Source organism: Bufo bufo, chromosome 4 (genome assembly GCF_905171765.1).
Source record: "Bufo bufo chromosome 4, aBufBuf1.1, whole genome shotgun sequence".
Classification (NCBI taxonomy): Eukaryota; Metazoa; Chordata; class Amphibia; order Anura; family Bufonidae; genus Bufo; species Bufo bufo.
In genome coordinates this window covers 349731429-349755224 of record NC_053392.1, presented here as the reverse complement: position 1 = coordinate 349755224, position 23796 = coordinate 349731429, and the positions used below count along the sequence as shown (strand labels likewise).

General features: G+C 43.4%; 1 protein-coding gene across 4 annotated transcripts in view; it reads left to right on the top strand.

Annotated features, from left to right (window-relative positions):
- CEP85L (centrosomal protein 85 like) overlaps positions 1 to 23796 on the top strand; it is a 165462-nt gene that overhangs the window by 65155 nt on the left and 76511 nt on the right. For 3 of the 4 annotated variants that reach the window (XM_040428924.1, XM_040428923.1, XM_040428922.1), the window contains exon 2: positions 4298 to 4453. In XM_040428924.1, coding sequence (XP_040284858.1) covers positions 4298 to 4453 — 156 coding nt within the window. Of the gene's footprint in view, positions 1 to 4297; positions 4454 to 7297; positions 7401 to 23796 lie in introns of those variants that run through there. The other variant, XM_040428925.1, reaches the window with a different exon arrangement.

Sequence of the window (23796 nt, the reverse complement as noted above, 5' to 3'; positions counted from 1 at the left end):
CAATCACATGGCAATTGCTTCAATGCATTTAGGGGGGTGGTCCTGGTCAAGACAATCTCCTGAACTCCAAACTGAATGTCAGAATGGGAAAGAAAGGATATTTAAGCAATTTTGAGTGTGGCATAGTTGTTGGTGCCAGACGGGCCGGTCTGAGTATTTCACAATCTGCTCAGTTACTGGGATTTTCACGCACAACCATTTCTAGGGTTTACAAAGAATGGTGTGAAAGAGGAAAAACATCCAGTATGCGGCAGTCCTGTGGGCAAAAATGCCTTGTGGATGCTAGAGGTCAGAGGAGAATGGGCCGACTGATTCAAGCTGATAGAAGAGCAACGTTGACTGAAATAACCACTCGTTACAACCGAGGTATGCAGCAAAGCATTTGTGAAGCCACAACACGCACAACCTTGAGGCGGATGGGCTACAACAGCAGAAGACCCCCCGGGTACCACTCATCTCCACTACAAATAGGAAAAAGAGGCTACAATTTGCACGAGCTCACCAAAATTGGACTGTTGAAGACTGGAAAAATGTTGCCTGGTCTGATGAGTCTCGATTTCTGTTGAGACATTCAAATGGTAGAGTCCGAATTTGGTGTAAACAGAATGAGAACATGTATCCATCCTCTGATGGCTACTTCCAGCAGGATAATGCACCATGTCACAAAGCTCGAATCATTTCAAATTGGTTTCTTGAACATGACAATGAGTTCACTGTACTAAAATGGCCCCCACAGTCACCAGATCTCAACCCAATAGAGCATCTTTGGGATGTGATGGAACGGGAGCTTCGTGTCCTGGATGTGCATCCCTCAAATCTCCATCAACTGCAAGATGCTATCCTATCAATATGGGCCAACATTTCTAAAGAATGCTATCAGCACCTTGTTGAATCAATGCCACGTAGAATTAAGGCAGTTCTGAAGGCAAAAGGGGGTCCAACACCGTATTAGTATGGTGTTCCTAATAATTCTTTAGGTGAGTGTATACCAAGATCAGTAAAGCCATGCAGGTTGTTGGGATGTTATATTTTCGAAGTCTGTTTTCTAGTAGTCTGGGTTGTAGTATTTTGCACCACGTTTATCAAATGTTGCATGGTGTTTGTTAAATTTGGAGCTTCTTTACACCTAATAATTTTGTCTAGAAATGTTACTCTAGGGAGTAGTCTTACTGGAGTGAGTTTGAGACTTTTTAAATTAAAGTGTAACTGTCATTCTTTTTTTTCTTTTTGTAATGTGCAGGGGCTGTGATGCTGACCATTTTTGTAATATACTTTAATTACTGAAATCGTACATTTCTATTAAAAATAAAGTGGCCCATTTCAAGCCTTAGCAATGATCCTCTGTCTTCTGTTTGCATAACAGTGGAGACTTGCTGAACACTGACTGCGTTATGTAAACAGAAGATAGAGGAGCATTGCTAAGGCTCAAAATGGGCCATTTTAAAGCAATTTTTCTAATAGAAATGTACAATTTCAGTAATCAAAGTATATTACAAAAATGTTCAGCCCCTATACATTGCAAAAATAAAAAAAAGAATGACAGTTAAACTTCCTCACACTGCACTCCAGAATTCTGGCTTCAAAAAGTTGCAAAATTTGGGTTTTGAAACTTTTTGGGTTCCTTGCGTAAAAAGATTGGCCACTCAGTCCAGTTTTGAAAAGTGGGCGGTAAGCATGGTTAGCTATGTTAATGAGTTTCACTTCAGATTTACTGTCACTGAGACAAATTCTCCCCATAGTCCTTGATGATTTTCAAAAGTAGCGTGAACTGTTACATTTGTTTATTTTTTTTTTTGCTTCTATCTTTTTGACAACCATTTTTGACTTTGTATAGATTAGAGGTCATTTTACCCTATTAACCTAAACATAGTTCCATGTAGCGCTTGAGTTGACCAGTAAAAGTAAGCTGAGAAATATCACTCATTAAAGCGATTCCCTGGGATTTTGATATTGATGGGTAATCAATTTCAGATCAGTGGGGGTCCGACTCCCGGCACTGTTGTATGAAGAGGCTGCCACAAACAGCTGACAGGAATCAAACCCCTGCCGATCTCATGTCGATGACCTATCCCTGGGGGCACCAGTGTTCCCTCTAGTCTGAAAGACCCCTCCTTCCCCTTGTAGATTCATAGGCCCAGGCATCTGTATCCTGCCCCATCTGACCCCATTATCTCACATCAGCACAGTGCATCAGAATTTCTGTGCATGCTCGGTCCAGAGTCCTGATCCTGGCCTAGACTAAAAACCTAGCTTAGAAGCCCATGCTGCAGAAATACCTCATTCAGATGCATGAAATGGATTTTTGAGCTCCAGAACTTTCTGCCATTTGTGACCATGCCCTTATCGCTGCATTAATGACCGTGATATGTTGGTAAAACTACTGGTTCAAGTACTGTTTTCTCTCACGACACACTGTATATGTACCCGGAGAAGAAGGCTACAGTCAGCATAAAATCTGTATAATTATAGCCCTGGCGTCCATCCAGTGTTGTCATAGCATGTTGTTCCTCCATATAGTTGGCCCCTTTGCTGTACACCCTTGGACAGCGCTGCACTACAGTCTTTGTCGGCGATCTGATGAAAGGCTCCGCTGTGATCAGTGATATATATGCTTTAGAGCAGAACTGACTGTAATACATGTATATATCTACAGTATGTGTAGGACTGCCGGGCGGAGGGGGAACCACTACTTTTCATCCTCGCATTGTTTCAGCAATGATGGACATGTACAGAGGCAATATAACAATACAAATATAATATAATACAAATCTGCTAAAGCCATTCTCCAGCTACTGTAGTAATAACCATGCAGGATGAAGTCATTAAATATGAATGTTTGCAGTATGGGATGATGTAATGCCATTGTCATCTACCGCCGTAATAAATGTCAGATGGAGACTTGGTCCGTTCTCTACTCGGCAGCAGTCATTCCATACATTTCCAGTGTTCAGTATAGCAGAATGTGCATGATCTGGGCAGCATTTGTATCGCCTGGATCCATGTGTAGACCTAGCACTAACTGAAGATTCAGTAAGCTTAGGACATTGAGCGGTGACTGTTTCCTATGACATCGGCAGAATTAGGAGTGCAGCTTTGGACTAGAATACTGATTGTAACTCGGGTAGGAGAAAGTTGGGCTAGGTTCACAACTGCGTCGGCCGGAAAAATAGCGGACATCATAATAGAACAGAAACGTAATCCCAGATGTGAATATAGCCTAAAGCAGCATATCTACAAAATGACTTAACTTTTGAGTTATACTTTATGTAACGTGGTTGAGAAAGGTGCCCGTTCCGAATGCATTTACTTGTTTTTTGGCTTTTTCTAGTGCAACCAAATGTAATCGTTTGAAGGGCACCTTCATTATTGTAGCTGAGCTGATGCAACTACCACCTACTTAGGGAATAGGGTTGCACATGCACATTTATGCCGGGGAGATGCCATAGTTTAAATAAACCTTATCTAATTAACTTATAAGGAGTTGTTTGCGCATAGAAGATCTAAAAAAAGCTGTGGGATGTCTTCTAAAAGAACAAACCAAGAGTTTATCATCTGTCAAAATGCCCTGCCGATCCAGCTTCGATGCTCTAGCTCATTTCTTCCCTTTTACTTTTTACATAAACGTGACCCCTGTACCCAGTCACTGACCTCAGTGTCCAAGCATGTGCAGCATGTGATCTCTGAGGCCAGTGATTGGCTGCAGCAGTCATGTGTTTGTATGTGAAAGCTAAACAAGCACCAGCGGGAACTACTGTAGTCGGGAGCGCCAGATTTGGCAGATAAATAATGCTTTTATTTCTTATAAGATTTCCTGTAGCTTCTTTTGGCGGGTTTACACGGTCTGAGGAGCAGCCGATTAACGGGAAGGAAGCGTTCAGTGGAGATGAAGCTCTGCATTTCCGCGCAGCTATCACCCCTACAGTACGCATTGTTTCTGGGCAGCAGAGTGTGTTTCGCTTGTTCGAGTGATCGGCTGTACCTTTTAGACAGGCAGATTTTCAGGAACGACTTTAGTCAGATCGACATTTTATACAGATGAATAAGAGTGCTGCTGCCTAGAAAATGTAATGTGAAGAGTGCATTTGGTGCTCTTTTTAATCACCAATTCCATTTTTGTGACTTTCCGTATATACTGACGGGGCATGTTAGTGGTATTGAAAGGGGCGTCCTCCAGTACTGTAGATCAGCCCATTTTGAGTTCTACTGTCCCAGAAGTCCTACTGTACTAGAGCTAAATTCAGATTACTGATTTATGTCTGATCCTTTTGATGAATTCCTTCTCTTGTTATGTCCTCAGGTGCCGATTTCCCCCCGTCTGGGTGGCTTGCAAGTTCATTGTGGCATTCTTCAGTTGCCCCACCCAGTGGCAGAAGTAGCCACACACGGAGACACAGCATTACATCTGACAGTGGTGATACCGGTATAGGAACCTCTTGTTCGGACAGTCTGGAAGGTAAGTAAACTTCCACTTTTGGGGTTACTTTGATCTTCACCACAAATGGGTTGTATCCATACAAAGGCATTAGTAGGCCTCTTATATTAAAATGGTCTACCAGAAAAAAAAACTGGCCTTGGGAACCTGTCAGTGGTTTCGAAAGCTGCTGTGTAGCTAAAAAGACTGGTTCTGGAAATACCTCTGTACTGTAAAATTTGTTAAATCTGGCATTACCGGTTCCGATGAGTCCTGAATTATCTAATATTTTTGGATTATCAGACTATCACAGAAAACTATACAAAATGTACTTTTAGGGCAGAGAACCTGTATGAATGTGGTCCATATTAATATAGGATAAAATGTGTTAACTTTCTTTCAGTTACTATTCTTTACTTAGTCTTTTGCCTATGATTTAGAGATACTAGAACAGGGGGGCACAGTCTTTTCTTGTTCTAGAACCATATTGTCAGGCTGAACCATTCCCAAGGGCCACAGTATAACCTAAAGAAGAACTCCCACAAAATGTTTTATTCTCTGACCTGTTAGTAAGATACACAATGTAAACTCTAGTGAAGGTAATCTTCTCACCAGTGACTGTACTTGTGAGATATAGCCTTCCTTCTGATTCTCAGCTGTGTCATGTGACCAACTCTCTGATCTCCAAATGACACAGGACAGGAAGTCCGTTACATCTCTATTCATTCCTGTGAGACTGACATTGAGGCTCCCATAGGAATATAGAGAGAAACTGACTTCCTGTCTACACATAAGATGCTGTGTTATTTGGAAAGTCAGGGTACTGGTCACGTGACACAGCTGAGGATTAGAAAGGAGAGGATAACTCACAAATACAGTCACTGTTAAGAAAATTACCCTCACTACATTACCTTTCCACCTTTCTTGCCAGAGATCAGAACACTTCCATTCTACACAGAATGGCATTGTGGACCTCATGCAGGTTGTTCACCCCTGTTCATAAATTATGCAAAGTGTCTTAAAAAGTTTATTTTTGCCTCATTTGTGCCACCAAGGGTGATATGAACTATGTGGGGATTGGCAATAATAGGGCCGTTCCTCACTTTTGTAAAGCTGTCAGTAGCTTACGTTGCCGTTCCATTGCATTTAACCCACAGCTGCATGCAGCTGGCAAGATAGTTGACAGTTCAGCTGAATTATATGGACCCCGTTATTAGCTTTTTGGTTTCAGCAGGGGCCATTGGTGCCTGTTGTGTGCCACATCGAGCACTGGAATTCATAGGGCAGATGGAAACAGCTTAGGCTAGTATCACACTAGCGGCAAGGAACTCTGGCTTGCTGTTCCGATGGGTGAACAGCCTGTCGGATCCGTGCTGCCGCTAGTGCATGTGTGCCCCCGGACTACCGCTCCAGCCCCATTGACTATAATGGGGGCGGGCCGGAGTTCCGGCGGCAGCTCGGCAAACATGCCGAGAGGTGGCCGGAATAAAACTACTTGTATTCCCCACGTAATAATTCTGGAACAGCTACTCTTATGATTCTATGTTGAGCCATTCCTCTGTTATTCCTACAAAAATTTTATGACTGAATTACTAACCATTTGCAATGAAAGTCCAGTTGAGTGCTTCAAGTTGGAAATGGGTCCTTGTACACTATCTAGTCAGTGCTGCCAGTATCAGCCTGTGCAGGGACACGTCCTTAACTGGTAACGCCCATCTCTGCCTTAATTCCAAACAGCTAGTAGTTCATTCATAAACTTCTATCAGGAATAATACAGTAATGGCACCACATGGAGTGCTAAGAATAGATGCTCCAGAATTGTTATTACATGGGGAATTCAAACATGTCCTCTTTAATGTGTTCCATGCACTTTGCAGGACAATTCCGGTTAACAGCAAGCGGGGGTCTTGTTTGGAGGAAATAATTTATTGGGATTAGGGACACACATGTACACTAGTTCTAAGAAGTATTAGAATACCTCATAACGTTCCTGCACTTCCTTCATCGCTCTGTGACCTCGGAGCTTTGGATCACTCTTATGGTCATACAGGAAGAGTTGCAGGGTGACCCATCTGAGCACCCTCAAGAGATTCTATAAAGTTTGTGTCCATTATATATACAACTCCTGAAGAAGAGCGTTACAAGAGCAGTTTGTACTTACTTCCTCACCTTTGTAGATCAGGATGTCCTACAGCCGGTGCTTTGCTCTTTTACTTCATGTATTTTTATTTGAATGGTTTATTTCTGTTGTATCATTTTGCTTCTTCACGGTCATGAATCCAAACTGTAGACCCCCACACAGCCCTTCACTAAGACCCTGCTATCTGGGCATTTAGTATCTTCTGGAAATGCGGTTTGTGGTGGCTGCTTGCTGACTCTGCTTCTTCGTACAAAGATGCTGAAGATTGGAAACTGATAATGCAAATGTGGGTTGACACTGTTAGATGAAACTGATACGGAAGAGGTGGGGGAGGGCAGAAACGGTATATCATTCAAAGGGGTTAGATTAAAGGGGTTGTGTGCCTCCATAAAATAGGACCTTCCCAGCCGTGGACATCATGTCCCAGTGGCTGCTGAGGGGACCCAGGGTAACAGTGCCAGAATGGCGGCACTTTGCACAATGACATGCGGCGTACATTTGTCGGCACTGGAGGCACAGCGTTTTCTGGCCGCAGCTCCACATGTAAAGCGGTGTAGCCTGTTCTTCACGTTTGACTGCATCCTCAGCTACTTCACTACCGTTACATTCAAATTGACATTTGTGGTATTTCTGCACATGGTGACAAGAGCAAGCGGGGTTAGAAGGTTTGAAAACCGAGACTTCCTGTTAACATAGTCTACAGGAAGCGCTGTATTGTTCTGGGCCGTGTTATGATTGCAGTTTCCCAATTCACTAGCTTGAGATGTGACCCTGCTAATGCCCCCGCTGCTGTCTTATGTGTCACCGTAATGTGAGCAAACGGGACATGTGCCATTACAGACGTTTTACGTAAGTCCTTTCATATTATGCTTTTACTTGTGGTTTAGACTTTGAAATATTGACATTTTTTAGCTAAAAATTTTGCAGTAGTCTCTGTTCATGGGGAGGGATTTCTGAAAATTGCCTAGTAGAGATTTGTTTGATCCGCATACCATCACAGTGCAGCTTTAAAGGGGTTTCTGGTACTTGGGTATTGATGGCCTGTCCTCAGAATAGGTAATATCATACGCTGGGTATTGAACCCCATCGATCAGTTGTTATGGGCAGAGCAGGAAGCACAAGGTTCTGTTCACAGCACAGTGCCCATGCCAGGGGTACTCCCATAAGTAGGAGCTGAGCTGTAGTATGTCATCGGTAGATTGTGGATGGAGGCATCTGTCTGCTTTATAGTATATTCATGACTATCCTGAGGCCGTCAGTATCTAAGTACTAAAAAAAGAGCTTTAAATTTGTATTATGCTTTTGAAAGCTGCTCAGTGATTGGTTGCTATGAACAACAAGGGCAGTTTTTTAGGTTTTTTTTTAATACAGTTTTGATATGTTTTTTTTTTACTGTGTATGTTGTGCTGAATATAATTTTTACATTGAAATGTTCTGCTTGTTAAAGGGGTTGTCTGACCCATAAGCAAATGTTATGTGGGAAACTGTTTAAAATAAAATAATAAGTGGAGAAAAAGCAAAAATGCTCATTGAATGCCTCTCCATTCCAGTGGCAAGGACACGTCACTGCTGAGGCCAGTGAATGGCTACAGTGGTCCAAGTCATCATGGACAGGATATTATCACTTCCAGTCTGCCGAGAATTCGGATGCCGCATTCGATAGGTGTTTTCTTCTAAACAGTTTCCCTGCCTCATGGAATTTTCTTTATGGGGTTAGACAACCCTATTAATTTATTTTTCTATCAGTACTTGCACATTACAATGATATACAGTATTTCTTTACTGCCCACTATGCTCTATGGATGGATATTTCTGTCTTTTTTACATGTATATGATGGCTGCCTTCCGTGTCTGGATATTTAACTGACTATGAGAGTGTTTTTGACACCTTGTATTCGGTGTACTCCTACACATGTGGGAGACGAGCAGTGTGGGAGGGGGCTCTGCTTATGAATCATGGCAGACGTCTTCAGCACACTGCCTTCTACACAAAGTGTTTAAATAGTCTGGAACTGAAGTAAAAAATATAAACCATAAGCTCAGTTGAAGTTGTGCATGGAAGCAGTATTGCTTCTAGTCTCCTGTGGATCAGAAGTGTGAAGTCCCATCTGTGGTCATGTGCACCGCTGCAGCCAATCCCAGGCTGCAGCGGTAACGCGTCCCTAAGTAGCATCTGACCTAGTGCCTCAGCCTGTTTATTTGGACCAAGAACAGTGCCATACTTTGTATAGGGGCTGTGCTTAGTATTACAGCACAGTCCCATGGGTCTGAGCTCAACAGAGGCTGTGTGACTGATGGTAGGTTGTCCCAACTGGACATTTATGGCATATCCCAGACGGGGCCTTGTAGGGAATGGAGAGGATGCGGACGATGTGCTGTTGCAGTGGGACATCCAGAAATACCTGAGCAGGTTTACTGCGAGAGGTGGGACCTATGGCAATCGGATTCTGTGGACGTAGCATAAGTGTCCAGATGGGACAACCCCTTTAAGCTGAGATTTCCTGTAGTACAGTACATTTGTACTGATTTTAGGTTTATTTTTGGTATGTGATTGATAAGGTCTAATGACTTCATAGGCGCTGTAAAGCACAGGAATTTCCAGAAACTACTTCACGCAGAAATAGTGTTTTTTCCTTAGGAGTTCAGACTTGTTCAGGGATCTTCCACCTAGAGAGAGATCAGACTTCTTTTTGGGAACAGTGGTGTATGTAGACTTTCAGTGGTTGAGGATTCCCGACACTTGCTGGTGGCCTGGGAAACAAATAGCCTAAATACACTACATGCCATTCATTTCCCTTCCTTGGAATTCTAGAAATGCCCGCCCTAACACACAGATGATCTGCGGAGCATAATGGGTGTTACATGTGCTGCGGTGGGGAGGACCGCCAGAAGTCTGCTGCTTGTAGACCCTCCTGGGGGTTGAAAGGTTAAGTAGCACAAATCTGTATGTTGAGAAGCTCATGTTTTTTTTTCCCCCCTCTAATTATATTACGGAATTTTTATTTTTCTTATCCTTTTGGCTTGGAATTAATTAATGATTTTATTTAATGTGGTGCCGTTCTTGCATCCTTATTGTCTATTTCAGTCAGATTGAATGCTATTGTAGCTAGGCTAAACATTTTGATGCCATTTAGCACTACTACAGCTCCATATATTGTACATTTTCAGAAAATCAATCCATACACAGTAGATGCACTGAAGACATCTTCGGAATAACACTAGTGATCCTGTCTGTGCAGGGGAATTCACACTAAAAGGGCGCCTCTCATCATTTAGATCTCTCCTCATTCTGGGCTTAGGACTCCAGCCTTCCTAGTGTGCTGTCAATCACTTATTAGCACCGCTCACTGCACTCCTAAGCTCAGAAAGAGCAGAGGATTACATGAGTGATGTACTATAGTTATACTGAATATTTTCCTATAAAAATATATATCAATCCGCTCAGCTCCTCCTGCTCTAGAAAATGCTACCCGGAGATAGGACTGCAGGTACAAAGTGCCAGATTCCCTTTAAATCCATGTCACATGCCATGTGATATCTGACCATTACTGTTTTCCAGAATGATGGGGATCTATGGAGCGATTAGGCACCTTTAACACTGTAAAAATAGTATGCAACTGACATTACAAGGCTAAACCCTCGCACTGATGTTATAAAATGAGATTTAAGCCAATATATTCCTGTCAGGAACATATCGGAGCAATGCACCCTGCCAAGGTATCTCGGTGTAGCGGGGGACCTACCGCTCACCTACCTATAGTGTGTGATCACTGTCCGATAGATGCCAAGGTCTGACTCACAGCCAAACTCCCACATACCTCCAAAGTAAGATCACTAATACAATGGGAGGAGGGAGGAGGCTGCGAGCCCCACCTATAGCAGGCCATGTGACACAGGCTACCGGGTGCACTAGAATGTTACCAACGATAAGCGTCTGCAGATTCAATACATATCAAGAAAAATCACAGAATATAGTGGCCTAACTGGGAGGAAATGCTCAAACCCCAAATAGTGTACCGTATTTATAACCGGGGGAGCAGATCCTCCACATGTGATCCGTTGCTAACGGAAATCCCGAGCAAAAACGGATCACATGTAGAGGATCTGCTCCCCCGGTTATAAATGCGGTACACTATTTGGGGTTTGAGCATTTCCTCCCAGTTAGGCCACTCTATTCTGTGATTTTACCTCACTGCTCAAAGATTCCTGTTAATTGGATCTGATACAGTTCCGTTCAGTGAACACCAGGAAAGCTTCCAGCTCTTCCGCTGAAGGTAGCTAAAGGCCTCCATCGGGATCCATCAGGCCCCCATTTGCCCGACAGAGGCCAAAATAGTTGCCTATGCCTACATTTACTGATGTCAGGGCATCTAGACACTGTGCCAAAATTCGGTTCAGTGTGGCACATTTTTTTTGCTCCTCTAATTCTTGAGAAATCCTCTGCACCTTACGAGGGGGCATTGCCTAATATATAACATTTAGCCCCAAAATTATGCTATAATTCGGGCGTAGGAAACTGTCTTATAGTAAGCCAACCAATAGTTGGTATAGAGTCCATCCCTGCACCACATGTATCATCCAGCCTGAGCCCCTGTGATAAACCCCATGCAGGTCTAGACAGGCTGTTTAAGGCCATTTTAAGAACTATGGTGAAAACATCCGACAGTCTGTTCTGATGGATTCTACAGTTCACCTCTGGATCTCCATTGACTCTAATGGGATCTGACAGTGTTCCATCCGCTTAACAGCATAAATGGCGTCTTTTTGACCGGGCAAATAAAGCTGCATGCATCGGTTTTTGTCTGGCCGACAGGCCGGAGTTTTGAAAGTAGTGTAACTGTACACCCCCTATTAGTTTAGTAAATCTGCCCCAGTATCTTTCTGGCCTCCATCACGGTGGTATGGAGTGCAACCTTTTTTGATTTGCTTTCCTGTGCAGTGGACTGCTGAAAATAAAAGTATACGGTGGGTGCAGTATATATTGTGAGGGACTTCACATTCACAGTAACATTAAAGCAGCACCCAGGACGCCATCTTTGTTCCCAATGGGATGATATACTGTAGGGTTATGTCTGCGATAAGTATTTTACAGTGCGCCATGACATTTCTAAATCCTAATGCAGATGGATCGCGGCAGTGGAAGCAGTCCAGCGTCTGTCCTGAGGTAGGAGGGAGCGCTCTCTAGAGAGTCTTGGCAGGCTTGGGTTACGCAGAGCGCTAGCTGTGCCAGATGGATCATCTTTTTTTTCCCTGCAATGCAAATACAGTTTAAAGAGGACACATTGGTCAGATCCCCTCTGAATGTCACTGCTTTACCCAGAGGTTATTTGGAAGGAAACCTGATCTCTCACAGAATGCTGCTTACATTTCTACTGAATTTATTCAAGATTTTATACTTCGATCTGATAAACATTGTTGTCATCTTTTAGATGGATGTAAGTTGTGTCAGTCTTAATTGGCTTTTGCATTTCATTCATGAATATAGAAATGTGTAAGCCGTGCTGCATGGGTCTTCTGTAGTGGCTGTTGTATCTTTTGTCCAAAATGGCCATTGGGAAATTGCACAAATTCAGTGTTCGTGTTTTCTCGCTCACGTGTTAAGGCTCCTGACTGCTGTTTGTGCTCTGCAGCTGGTCTATGAGCAGTGTGCCGATAGGGGAAGATAACCAAATTAAACAAACAAGTCAAAAATATTAGTCTTGGTCATCCATATATTGAAGAAAATGATCCAATATCCTATGTCTGTGAGTGGCAAAAGTATGTGAACTTTTAGGATTAGGAGATAGTTTGAAGGTGAAAGTAGAGGTCAGGTGTTTTCAATCAGTGAGATGACAATTAGGCGTGAGTGGGTGACATGTTAAAAGAACAATTCTATCACAGTCTGATCTTCACAACACGTTTGTGGAATTGTATCATGGCACGAACAAAGTAGATTTCTGAGGACTTCAGAAGAAGACTTGTTGATGCTCATCAAGCTGGAAAATGTTACAAAACCATCTCTGAAGAGTATGGACTCTACTAATCCAAAGTCAGACAGATTGTGTACAAACAGGAAATTCAAGACCATTATTACCTTTCCTCGGTGGGGTCGACCAACAGAGATCATGTCAAGAGCAAGATGTGTAATATTCTGCAAGGTCACAAAGTAACCTAAGGTAACCTCTAGGCAACTAAGGCTACTTTCTCACTAGTGTTTTAGTTTTCCGTCATAGGGGCTCAATACCGGAAAAAATTTAATAAAAAATGCTTCAGTTTTGTCGCCATTCATTGTCAATGGGGACAGAACTGAACTGAACAGAACGGAATGCTCTGTTCCATTTAGTTCCGTTCCCATACCGGAGAGCAAACTGCAACATGTTGTAGTTTGCTTTCCATCCTGGGATGCGGAGCAAGACTGATCCGGCATGACCCCCAATGCAAGTCAATGGGGACGGATCTGTTTTCTCTGACACAATAAAAAACGGATCCGTCCTCCATTGACTTTCAATGGAGTTCATGATGGATCTGTCTTGGCTATGTTAAAGATAATACAACCAGATCCGTTCGTAACGGATGCAGGCGGTTGTATTATCAGTAACGGAAGCGTTTTTGCTTAACCCTGCCGGATCCAGTAAAAACGCTAGTGTGAAAGTAGCCTAAAGGTCTTTCTCACATTAGCTAATGTTCATGAGTTCATCATCGCACCACGAGGACACACAACAGTGCATGGATTACAAGGAGAAATTTACTGTTCTCCAAAAAGAACATTGCTGCTCGTCTACAGTTCACCTGGACAAGCTAAAAAATCTATTGAAACAGCGTTTTATGGACGGATGAGACCAAACCAGAACTTTTTGGTTTAATTGAGAAGCGTTCTGTTTGGAGAAAGGAAAACGCTGCATCCCAGCTTAAAGTGTTTCTACCACCACATTTTGACCTAATTAGCTGTCTGACACTAGCGATCTGCTAGTGTCTGCTGTACCTAACAGTGTTCTTGTATTACCTTTTGTCTGCTGCGGTTAACCTTAAAAACGTACTTTTATTGATATGCAAATTAGCCTCTAGGTGCTATGTGGGCGTCTTTTCAGCACCTAGAGGCTCCGTCTACTCACCATGTCTGCCGCCCATCTCGTCCCTCCAGCCCGCCCCTCTCGTCTAGATTGACAGCCTACTTCGCTCCATCTCGGCCGAATTCTCGCGCCTGCGCTGTGCGCTTCTATATTCGGCACAGGCGCAGTGACTGTCGGACCTTTCCCTGTGCCGAAGATGGTGGTAGAACAGCTTTAAATACCTCATCTCATTTGTGAAACATTGTAGCATCATGGTTTGCGGCAGTTTTGCTGCATATGGGCCAGGACTGCTTGCCATCATTGATGGAACTGTAAATTCTTAATGAAACCAGCAACTTCTAAAGGAAAATGTCAGAATGTCTGTCTGTGAGCTGAATCACAAGAGAACGTGGCTCAAGCAGCAAGACTGACCCCAAGCTCACAAATTGTTCTACCAAAAAATGGTTAAAGAAGGACAAAGATAAAGTTTTGGAATGGCCAAGTAAAAGTCCTGACCTTAATCCAATAGAAATGTTGTAGAAGGACCTGAAGCGGGCAATTCATGGGGGAAACCCACCAACATAACAGAATTGAAGCTGTTTTGTATGGAGAAATTGGCTCCAAGCCGACGTGCAGGACTAATCAACAGTTATTAGAAACATTTGATTGCAGTTATTGCTGCACAAGTGGTCACACCAGATGCTAGAAGCAAAGGTTCACATACTTTTGCCACTCACAGATGTGATATTGGAAAGTAGCTGCGACTCATTTGTATGATTTGGTTATCTTTACTTTTAGAACTGATGTAGTTTTAGATCAAATTTATGCAGAAATATAGAACATTTTGAAGGGTTCACAAATATTAGATCACCACTGTATAGAGCAGGCATGCTCAACCTGTGGCCCCCCAGCTGTTGTAAAACTACAACTCCCACAATGCCCTGCTGTAGGCTGATAGCTGTTTGCTGTTGGGACATGCTGGGAGTTGTAGTTTTGCAACAGCTGGAGGGCTGCAGGTTGAGCACGCCTGGTATAGAAAAATTAGATAATAGATTTTTGTGCATTCGTGTAAACCAGTGAGCCAGCTGTCTATCTCTGCCTATGAGTGTCAAGCTTTCATTTGTTTAACTTCAGATTAGAGAATAAGAGACGAGATCTGATTGGCTGCTTTGGGCAAATGTTCTAATTTTTATCTGCCCTAGTTTTTATACATTATGAGGCCTTATATGTATTTCATTTGAATTGCTAATCTGAGGGCTGGAAATGATTCATTACGAAGGGGAGGCAGTGCCTGCCCCAGGAGGCAATCCGGAGGGAATACCACTGAAAGCTTCTCTATTCTGTGTCTGGTCTTTTCTCTGAATACTTGTAGGCAACACCAACATGGCATGTTTTTGTGCTGTTTAATTAAATTTTTCTTGTAAGAATGCAATTTTTTGCCCTGGTAGTTTTGTTCTTGGCTAGTGGTGGGGGTCAGACAAGGCTTTTATTTTAAAAGGGTCTGAATGAACTGGAATGCTGATACCTCAATGATGTTTTAATATAGCATAGTTGTGTTGCATAAATGTCTCTTTCTACGTAAAAGTCGATGGAAAATTAAAGGCTATGAACGCCTTTGGGGGATTTTTTTTATTATTGCATTGTACTCATTTTAAGCTAAAAATATTTTTTTAAATATTTTTTTATTAAAAATATGGAGTCCTTTTTTGTATACAGGGCTGAGATGCTGTAGTAGCAGCCTATGGTTATTCTCTCTTTTTGGTCAGTTGGGGAGCTGACGGGTCCTTATCTCTGCTCTCTGACATTATAAACACCCTTTATAGCTCAGTTCTTATCTTACTGATAAAAATGTTGCTTAAGTGTTTATGACCTCTTAGTAGCTTAAAGGGAACCTGTCACCTGGATTTTGTGTATAGAGCTGAGGACATGGGCTGCTAGATCGCCACTAGCACATCTGCAATCCCCAGTCCCCATAGCTCTGTGTGCTTTTATTCTGTCAAAAAAACTATTGTTATAGATATGTAAATGAACCTTAGATGAGTCCTGTCTCCTCCATGCTTGAGAGATGAGTCCAGCGTTCTCTGACTCTGAGCTCAGCCACGCCCACTGTGAGGAAGCCCAGCACCGCCCCGCATCCTCCGAATCTCCTTGCTCCCCGACGTCGCAAAGCTTAGAGCGCTGTAATCTCGCGATGCCAGCACAGGGAACCACTGTGCTGACAGTGCGCACGCCCTAGCTCGCGCATCGTGAGATTACCGCGCTCTAGCTTTGGGACGTCGGGGAGCAAGGAGGAGATTCAGAGTATGCGGGCGGTGCTGGGCTCCTTCACAGTGGGTGTGCCTGGGCTCCGGAAACGTTAGTAGCCTCTTTTACATATCTATAAAATCTTTTTTTGACACAATAAAAGAGCACAGAGCTATGGGGAATGGATATTGCAGATGTGCTAGCGGCGATCTAGCAGCCCATGTCCTCAGCTCAATACCTAAAATCCAGGTGACAGGTTCCTTTTAAAGATAAGGTTTATTAGATGACACCCACAGAGTGAAAGTACCAGTCACACCGTTAGAAAAACAGTTAACCCTTTGTGACAGGACAGCTCAATATTTTTAATAAAGGCCAATTGAAAATATGATTTTAAGCCAAAAATGAGTAAAATACAATCATAAACAAAACTTGCATCCAAAGGTGTACATAAGCTCTTTAAAGGGGTTGTCCAGTAGTTACATATGTATGAGTTATCCTCAGGTCACATATTGATGACCTGTCCTCCCGACACCCCTGCCAATCTGCTCTTTGAGGAGGCAGCAGTGGCACAGTGAGTGCCATGGACTCTTCGCAACTTAACAAGCATAACGCCATACATTGTATTAGTGGCTTGGTATTGCAGCCCAGCCCCAGGATTTGGTCCTAAGACGGTTCCGTTGTTCTTCATTTTTCTGTTCTTCTGATGGATCAGGAGAACGGAAGAGCTAAATCAGGAGAACGGAAAGCTAAATGCAGATGTGAATGAGCGCTTACGCTGTGTATCTCATCCATTGTGCGGTTGTGAAGTGAATGTATGCACACAGACAGACGCAGTCCACAATCGGTGGTCAGTGAAGAGTCAACATGAGGTCTCGAGGCCTGTAAATCAAGCTTGCAGCCTTTTGGAGAAACCTTACAATTGGATTATAAGCGATGTTACATCTGCTCGCTATTGTGTGCGTATGTGGCTTTGTTTGCCGTGTCACTGTCACTTGGCATCAGGTGTAGGCCCTGCCATTAGAGTAATTACATTCTTCACACATTCATGAGATTTTCATATGAATAGGATCCTGCTCACAGATTGGGGCTGGGGAATTGATAATCTTCTTTTGCTGGTCCTCTGGGAGCTGCTGGATGATTGTTTTGTCTAAATCTGGGATCAGCATGAGTCAACTGTGTTATCCTGCACCACGGACCCCCGGCTAAAAGGTTTTTATCCTTTGCTGCTATTATATGGCATATTCTGCTATTATTTTGTCTGTTTAGACTTCCTTTAGCTGTCTATGTAAACCTAGTTACCAAAGCTTTGATATGTAGTCCGTGGCTTTAAAGCACATATACAGCTTTTCAGAAAGCTTTATTCTCCTCTCAGAAAAGGGGGGCAAGTGCTAAAAATAATACCTCTCCATTTTGTTCCTTTTTCTTTGACTTTCCTGTGTGTTTCATAGAAGAACGCCTGCTTGTACGGCCTATTAGGGGATTTAGATGTCATAGAGGGGGGTCCTCTGCTAGAGACCCACTTCTATGACTCAGAATGGAGAGACCCTCTCCCTCGTTGTAGCTGAAGGTGTATTAATGGTGAGCCATTAATTTCAGTGGCCGCCACTTGATACTACGTCACTGAAGGGGAAATGCTTGGATAGCCACGGCTTCCCAAGGAAAAATCTGCGGTTTCCTGAGTTTGCAAGGAACCAGGGCTTGCATTCTAAAATGGGTTGGTTCTGATGGGAGAAACACCTTTTTAAAGGGGTTCTCCGTAAATTTATAAAATAAAATTACTGAAACTACTTAATTATCACTTTATTAAAAATATAATCCCAAATACCTTTGATTAGTTATAATTAGGGATGAGCGAATCGACTTTGGATAAAACATCCAAAGTCGATTCGCATAAAACTTCGTTCTAATACTGTACGGAGCTCCGTACAGTATTAGAATGTATTGGCTCCGATGAGCCGAAGTTATTGATTCGCGAAGTCTCGCAAGACTTCACGCAATAACTTCATAAATTAATTTGTACTGTAAAAAAAAAAATTCACGAATTTTGGTTCGGTTCCAAGGTACCATTCGGAACCGAACCAGAGTTCGGGAAATATTAATTTTACAGTACAAATAATTTATGAAGTTATTGCGCAAAGTTTCGCGAGCCTTCGAAAAGCAATAACTTCGGCTAATCAGAGCCAATACATTCTAATACTCTACGGAACTCCTGCTCCATACAGTATTAGAATAAAGTTTCATCCGAAGTCGATTCGCTCATCCCTAGTTATAATGGCTCGTTTTGTCTTTGGAGCAATCATTAGGAGAAATAAAAAAATGTCCGCCGTTAGTACACACAAAACCTGTCCTAATCACACAGGACAAGTTACTTCACAACACTGAGTTATAGAGCTGAATGCAGTTTAATGAATGCAGTTTTGATCCTGAATGCATTTTAATATGATCTTCAGCTGAATCTCCGTAGGAATGGAGTTCATGAGAAGTGCAAAGAAAAAAAAATAAGGGTTAGTCCGCATATCCGAGTGCGCAGGTGCACGTCGCCATGGCTGAAGGCACAAAAGCAAAAAACAAACACAATGCAACAGCACTCTGCAAACACAAATAATAAAGTAAATACAATTGTGCCATATTCACTGTAAAAATGTACTAATTCTATGTTCTAAATGTGACATTATTGGCAAATACGTTTTGGACAAGATTACTTGTGCCTGTCCGCCAGCGTCAAGGCTCTTAGGACAGGACAAAAAATTATTTGCCAAGAATCTCACTTTTCTAAGGTACTGTAGCATTAGTACATTTTATATAGTGAGTATGGCACTATTGTATTGACTTTGTTATTTGTATTTGCAAAAAGCGGTTGCATTGTGTTTGTTTTTAGTTCATGAGGAGACATGAAGGGAGGAGGGTGGGGATGTGGCTGATGAGCAGCAGCACTTGTGTGCAGTCTCCATTACCACAGCCCCACATTACCACAGTCTGTCCTGTCCGTCCTCTCTGTACTTCATGTCTCCTCACAACCTCCATTCCTACAGAGATTCAGCTGAAGATCTTATTAGCTGTATTCAGAATCGTAATCCCTGACAAGTAGAGCAGAGAGGAGGATGAGGAAGCTCTGAAGTTCAGTGTTCTGAAGTAACCCCTCGTCCTGTGTGATTAGGACATGTTTTGTGGGTACTAATAGGACGGTGGCCATTTTATGTCTCCTAATGATTGCTCCCCAGACAACACAAGACATTATAACTAATGAAAGGTATTTGGAAAAATATTTATAATAAAGTAATATTTAAGTATTTTATTTTCTTAATTCTCAGAGGACCCCTTTAAGGTATGAGTAAGGGTCCTGTTACATGGGCTGCGCTGGACAAATAATGAGCGCCTATTGAGAATGAATGGAGGACAAATGGTAATTTTCCAGTTGTTGCTGCCATATTCACTTTGCTAATTCTCTGATGTATATTCCTGACTACAGACACGTGTGAATGAGAATTGCTAAAAACTCATGCACTTTGCTGGTTGTGTACGACGCTGCAGATGCAGATTTGTTGCATGGAAAATCCGCAGCAACAAATCCACAGCTAATCAGTCACATGTGAACCCAGCCTAAAGTTGTTTTAGTTTCCATTTGATGTCATAGACACAAATTGCATAGATAAATAACTTCTAAAAAGCGTCAGAAATGCGCATTTTGTTTTTGATGCTTTTCTAGGCCTCTTTACACTGCCCAATGTTAAATGTTTGTAGGAACGCGTATTAGTGATAATCTGTCGGTGTAAAGGTGCCGCAGATTACCCGATGAACGAGCAAATTGCTTGCTCGTCGGGTAATAGGATCATTGGTGTGGACACCTAAGTCATTGTTTGTGGGCAGCAGATCGTGCTGTCTAAACAGCCTCTGCCGCCGGCAAACAATGATTCTGAATGGGGATGAGCGATGACATTAACGAGGGGATTGCTGAATGTAAACGTCTCCTCCACTAACTACTACACTGAATGCTCACTTCACTAAAAGTTAGCCTTATCTGTCAGTGTAATTTACACTGGCTGAAAAGCAGCGGATTGTCGGGAAGGAATTGTTTCTTCCCGACAGTTAGGGCTCATGCCCACGAACGTAAGGGCTCCGTGCCCGTGCTGTGGTCCGCAAATTGTTGTCTGCAATGCACGGGCACCGACCGTGGGGCAGCCGCATGCGGATCGCGGATCGCGGACCCATTCACTTCAATGGGGTCCGAGATCCGCATCCTGTTGTCCGCCGTGAAAAAAAGTAGTGCATGCACTACTTTTTTGCGGTGCGGAGGCACGTACAGCAAACCCACAGAAGCACTCCGTAGTGCTTCCCTGGGCTTCCGATCCGTGCCTCCATTGCGCATCTCCCGTATTGCGGACCAATTGAAGTGAATGGGTCCGTGATGCGGGATGCACACGGCCGGTGCCTGTGTATTGCGGACCCACCGTATGCGCAGCACACGGTCGTGTGCATGAGCTTTTAGCTGCTCGTTCAGTGGAGGTGAAGCTCTGTATTTACATGCAGTGATCACCTCCACAGTATGAGAACAAGCTGTCATTATTGCGATCGCTTGTGCTCATACAACTGCATTATTTCTAGGCAGCTGAGTGATGTTTAAACCGCACAATCTGCTTCCCAGAAATGATAATTTACTGGCCTGCATGAACAACAGGATCACCTAGTGAGCGAGCGTTTCACTCATTGGGTGATCGGCACATTTACACGGGCAGATTGTCGGGAATGAGCTTTCGTAGGAACATTCATTCCCAATAATGAGCCTGATTGTCTGGCCATCTAAATCCACCTTAAGGGGCCTTATCTTTCTAATGTAAATTGAGCACAGGAAAAGGAAACTCAGTAACACATGAAAAATGTTCCCAAAAATCTAACACCAAACCAAGGCCAAGTTCACATATCCGCTTTGTGTTTTCCGTATTTCTGTTCCATCACAGGAACAAAATATTGGGGGGGGGGGGGGGGGGGGGAGAATCAGTTTTAGGCCTCATGCACATGGTCTGGGTTGGCAATCCACGCCCCTGCCGGCCGTGTACACCACACATCACGGATGCGGACCCATTCACTTGAATGGGTCCGCAATTCCTGAGATGCGGAACGGAGTCACGGATTGGAACACTGGAAGCACTATGGAGTGCTTCCGTGGTGTTTCTTTCCGTTGTTCCGCACCGCAAAAAAATGACATGTCAAGTTGAATGGGTCCGGCCCGCTGCACGGATGTGCATGCGGCCTTAATCCTCTTTTTGTTTGAGGATCCGGTAGCCTGTTCCGGCAGAAATGCGGCTGCATACAGTGGTATTTGTCCAGCCAAAACCCAGCTTTTATACTGGAAAGCGGTTGAATCGCTACCAGATCCCATTATAGTGAATGGGGATCTAGTGGTTCCCAGTATTATCCGGCTATTGGGGATACATTGAACTCCAGCAGGCTGCTCCCCCGTTGGAACAGTCTATCAGATTTCGAATGTCAACAGTTCTGTCTGTTGTACTTTTTCGGTTGTCAAAAATAACTGAAACCTGGCGGTACTGACACAAACTGATGCTCAAAATAACAGGAAACAGTTTTTTTCCCATGTTTCTGTTCCTCTGATAGAAGAAAAATATGGAAAATGCCACAGTGATATGAACTCGGGTTTACTGTACATTTTATTGAACGCGTCTAAATGTATATTTTTGTTATAGTTAAGCACTATGTAACCTTATGTTCTCCACAATAAGGGGGTGATGGCGGTTGGAATATCTTTGAATCTGCGATAACTTTATTCTCCGTGACACATCCCCTTAGATTTGTTTAATGCCCTCACAATGTGTGCATATAGTCAGAGGTGGGTGTAGAACGTAGATTTTCTTTTCAATATATTCTATTAATTATTGTGTTTTAGGGTGGGTTCACACTAGCATTAGGGATTCCGTTATGGCTTTCCATTATAACAGGGTTATAACAGGGTTATAACGGAATGCCCAGACAGAATGCAAAACGGAAGCCTTTAAAAGGCAATCAGTTTGCTTTCCTTCCTAATAGAAGTCTATGGGAAAGCATAACGGATCTGTCTGGGTCCCGTTATGCAAGACTAAAAACAAAGTCCTGTCGACAGGGACCCAGACGGATCCGTTTTGATTTCCCATAGACTTCTATTAGGACGGAGAGTAAACGGAATGTCTTTTCAAGGCTTCCGTTTTGCATTCCGTCATAATACAAGTCTATGGGCAGAAGAATGGATTCGTCCTTCCGTCTTATGGATTCCATTATTAGCCATTAGCCATAACAGACTCCCTAAGTCTGGTGTGAACCCACCCTTACATTTATTGCCTTGTCTATAAGAATATTTAGTGTCTTCTGCCCTGATCCCTTGTAGATGCCATATGCCACTTACTAGCGCTGCCGACCTCCGACATGGCAATCTAATTAGTCCTGATCCTCTGCTCTTGTCACATTTCTTAATTGCTGGATCTTCACGGATACTGTGGACGGATTATTACCGAGTCGGAGAAAACAAAATATTTCTGTAGCGGGGATTAAAGGGGAGATTGAAAAATGCAGTTTGTTGGAACAAAAATTGCCATGAATATTGCAAAAATCTGTAATCTAGCAAGATGATATATTATTTATGTGTTCACTCTGTTCTATTCCCTAATTAATGGTAGCCTGACGTGAGCTCCCTGAAGAGAGGAGAGCGTGCCTAGAAGTCTTCATGACGTTTCTTGTTAGGCTCCCTTCACACGTGGCAGATTGAATATCACTTCTGTTCGTTTGAATGGGGTGGTTTTGTTGGTGAGCCAAAACCAGGTGCGGCTCTAAACGCAGAACAGGAACAGATCTTTCCCTTATACCTTATGTCTGTGGAGGCTCCAATCCTGTTTTTTGCTCACAATCACTGATGGAAATCCCTGACCAAACACTGACGTGTGAACGAGGCTTTATTCAGCGGAATGGAACTGGTTTTCAGTAGCAGAATATTTTTTTTTTGCAACAAAATCTGCCCCATATGAAGGCACCTTTGGGGCGTATGCACACAGCAGTGCAGTTTGTGCAGATTTTCATATGGTTTTTCACTGCATTTCTGCACCACAATTTGTATGATTTAGGCTACATGCACACGACCGCGTGCCCCCCGTGGCCGTATTGCAGCCCGCATACACCGGGTCCGCAATACACGGGCACCGGCCGTGTGCATTCCGCATCACGGATCGCGGACCCATTCACTTAAATGGGTCTGCAATCACGGAGATGCGAAACGGAGGCACGGATCGGAACCCCACGGAAGCTTCCGTGGTGTTTCTGGCCGTGCCTCCACAGCGCAAAAAAGGAGCGCATGCACTACTTTTTTGCGGTGCGGACTGTCAGATCCGGATCGTGGACCCCATTCAGGTGAATGTGTCCACAATCCGCATGTGTCTGCCCCACAGTCTGCGCCCGTGCATTGCGGACCGCAATTTGTGGTCCGCAGCATAGGCACGGAGCCCTAATGTTTGTGTGCATGTAGCCTTATTTGCAGATTTTGAAACACAGATTTGCGTCACCCTTTGCATTGAATCATTCAGCTGACTATTGAATGTGTTTTGTTGCCCTTATTCACACATCAGTGTTTGATCAGTGATGTCCATCAGTGATTGTGAGCCAAAATCAGTGGAGGCTACACAGAGATAAAGTATAAGGGAAAGATTTGCATCTGTTTTGTGTTTAGAGCCGCACCTGGTTTTGGCTCACAACCAGTGATGGTCAGTTTGCAGTGTTCGCCAGCGAACACATGCGGGCTGCCATCTTTAGTAAGGTAGACTCACCCGTCCGGCGATGCACAGGTAAGCTCTTACCTGTGCCTGTGCCGTGAGCCGGTCTGAAATTAAATGCGGTCACTGGGAGCAGGCAGTTCCGAGAACAGTCGCCGGGGGCCTTCATCGGGCTGTTCTCGGAACTGCCTGCTCCCGGTGACTGCATTTGATTTCAGACTGGCTCCC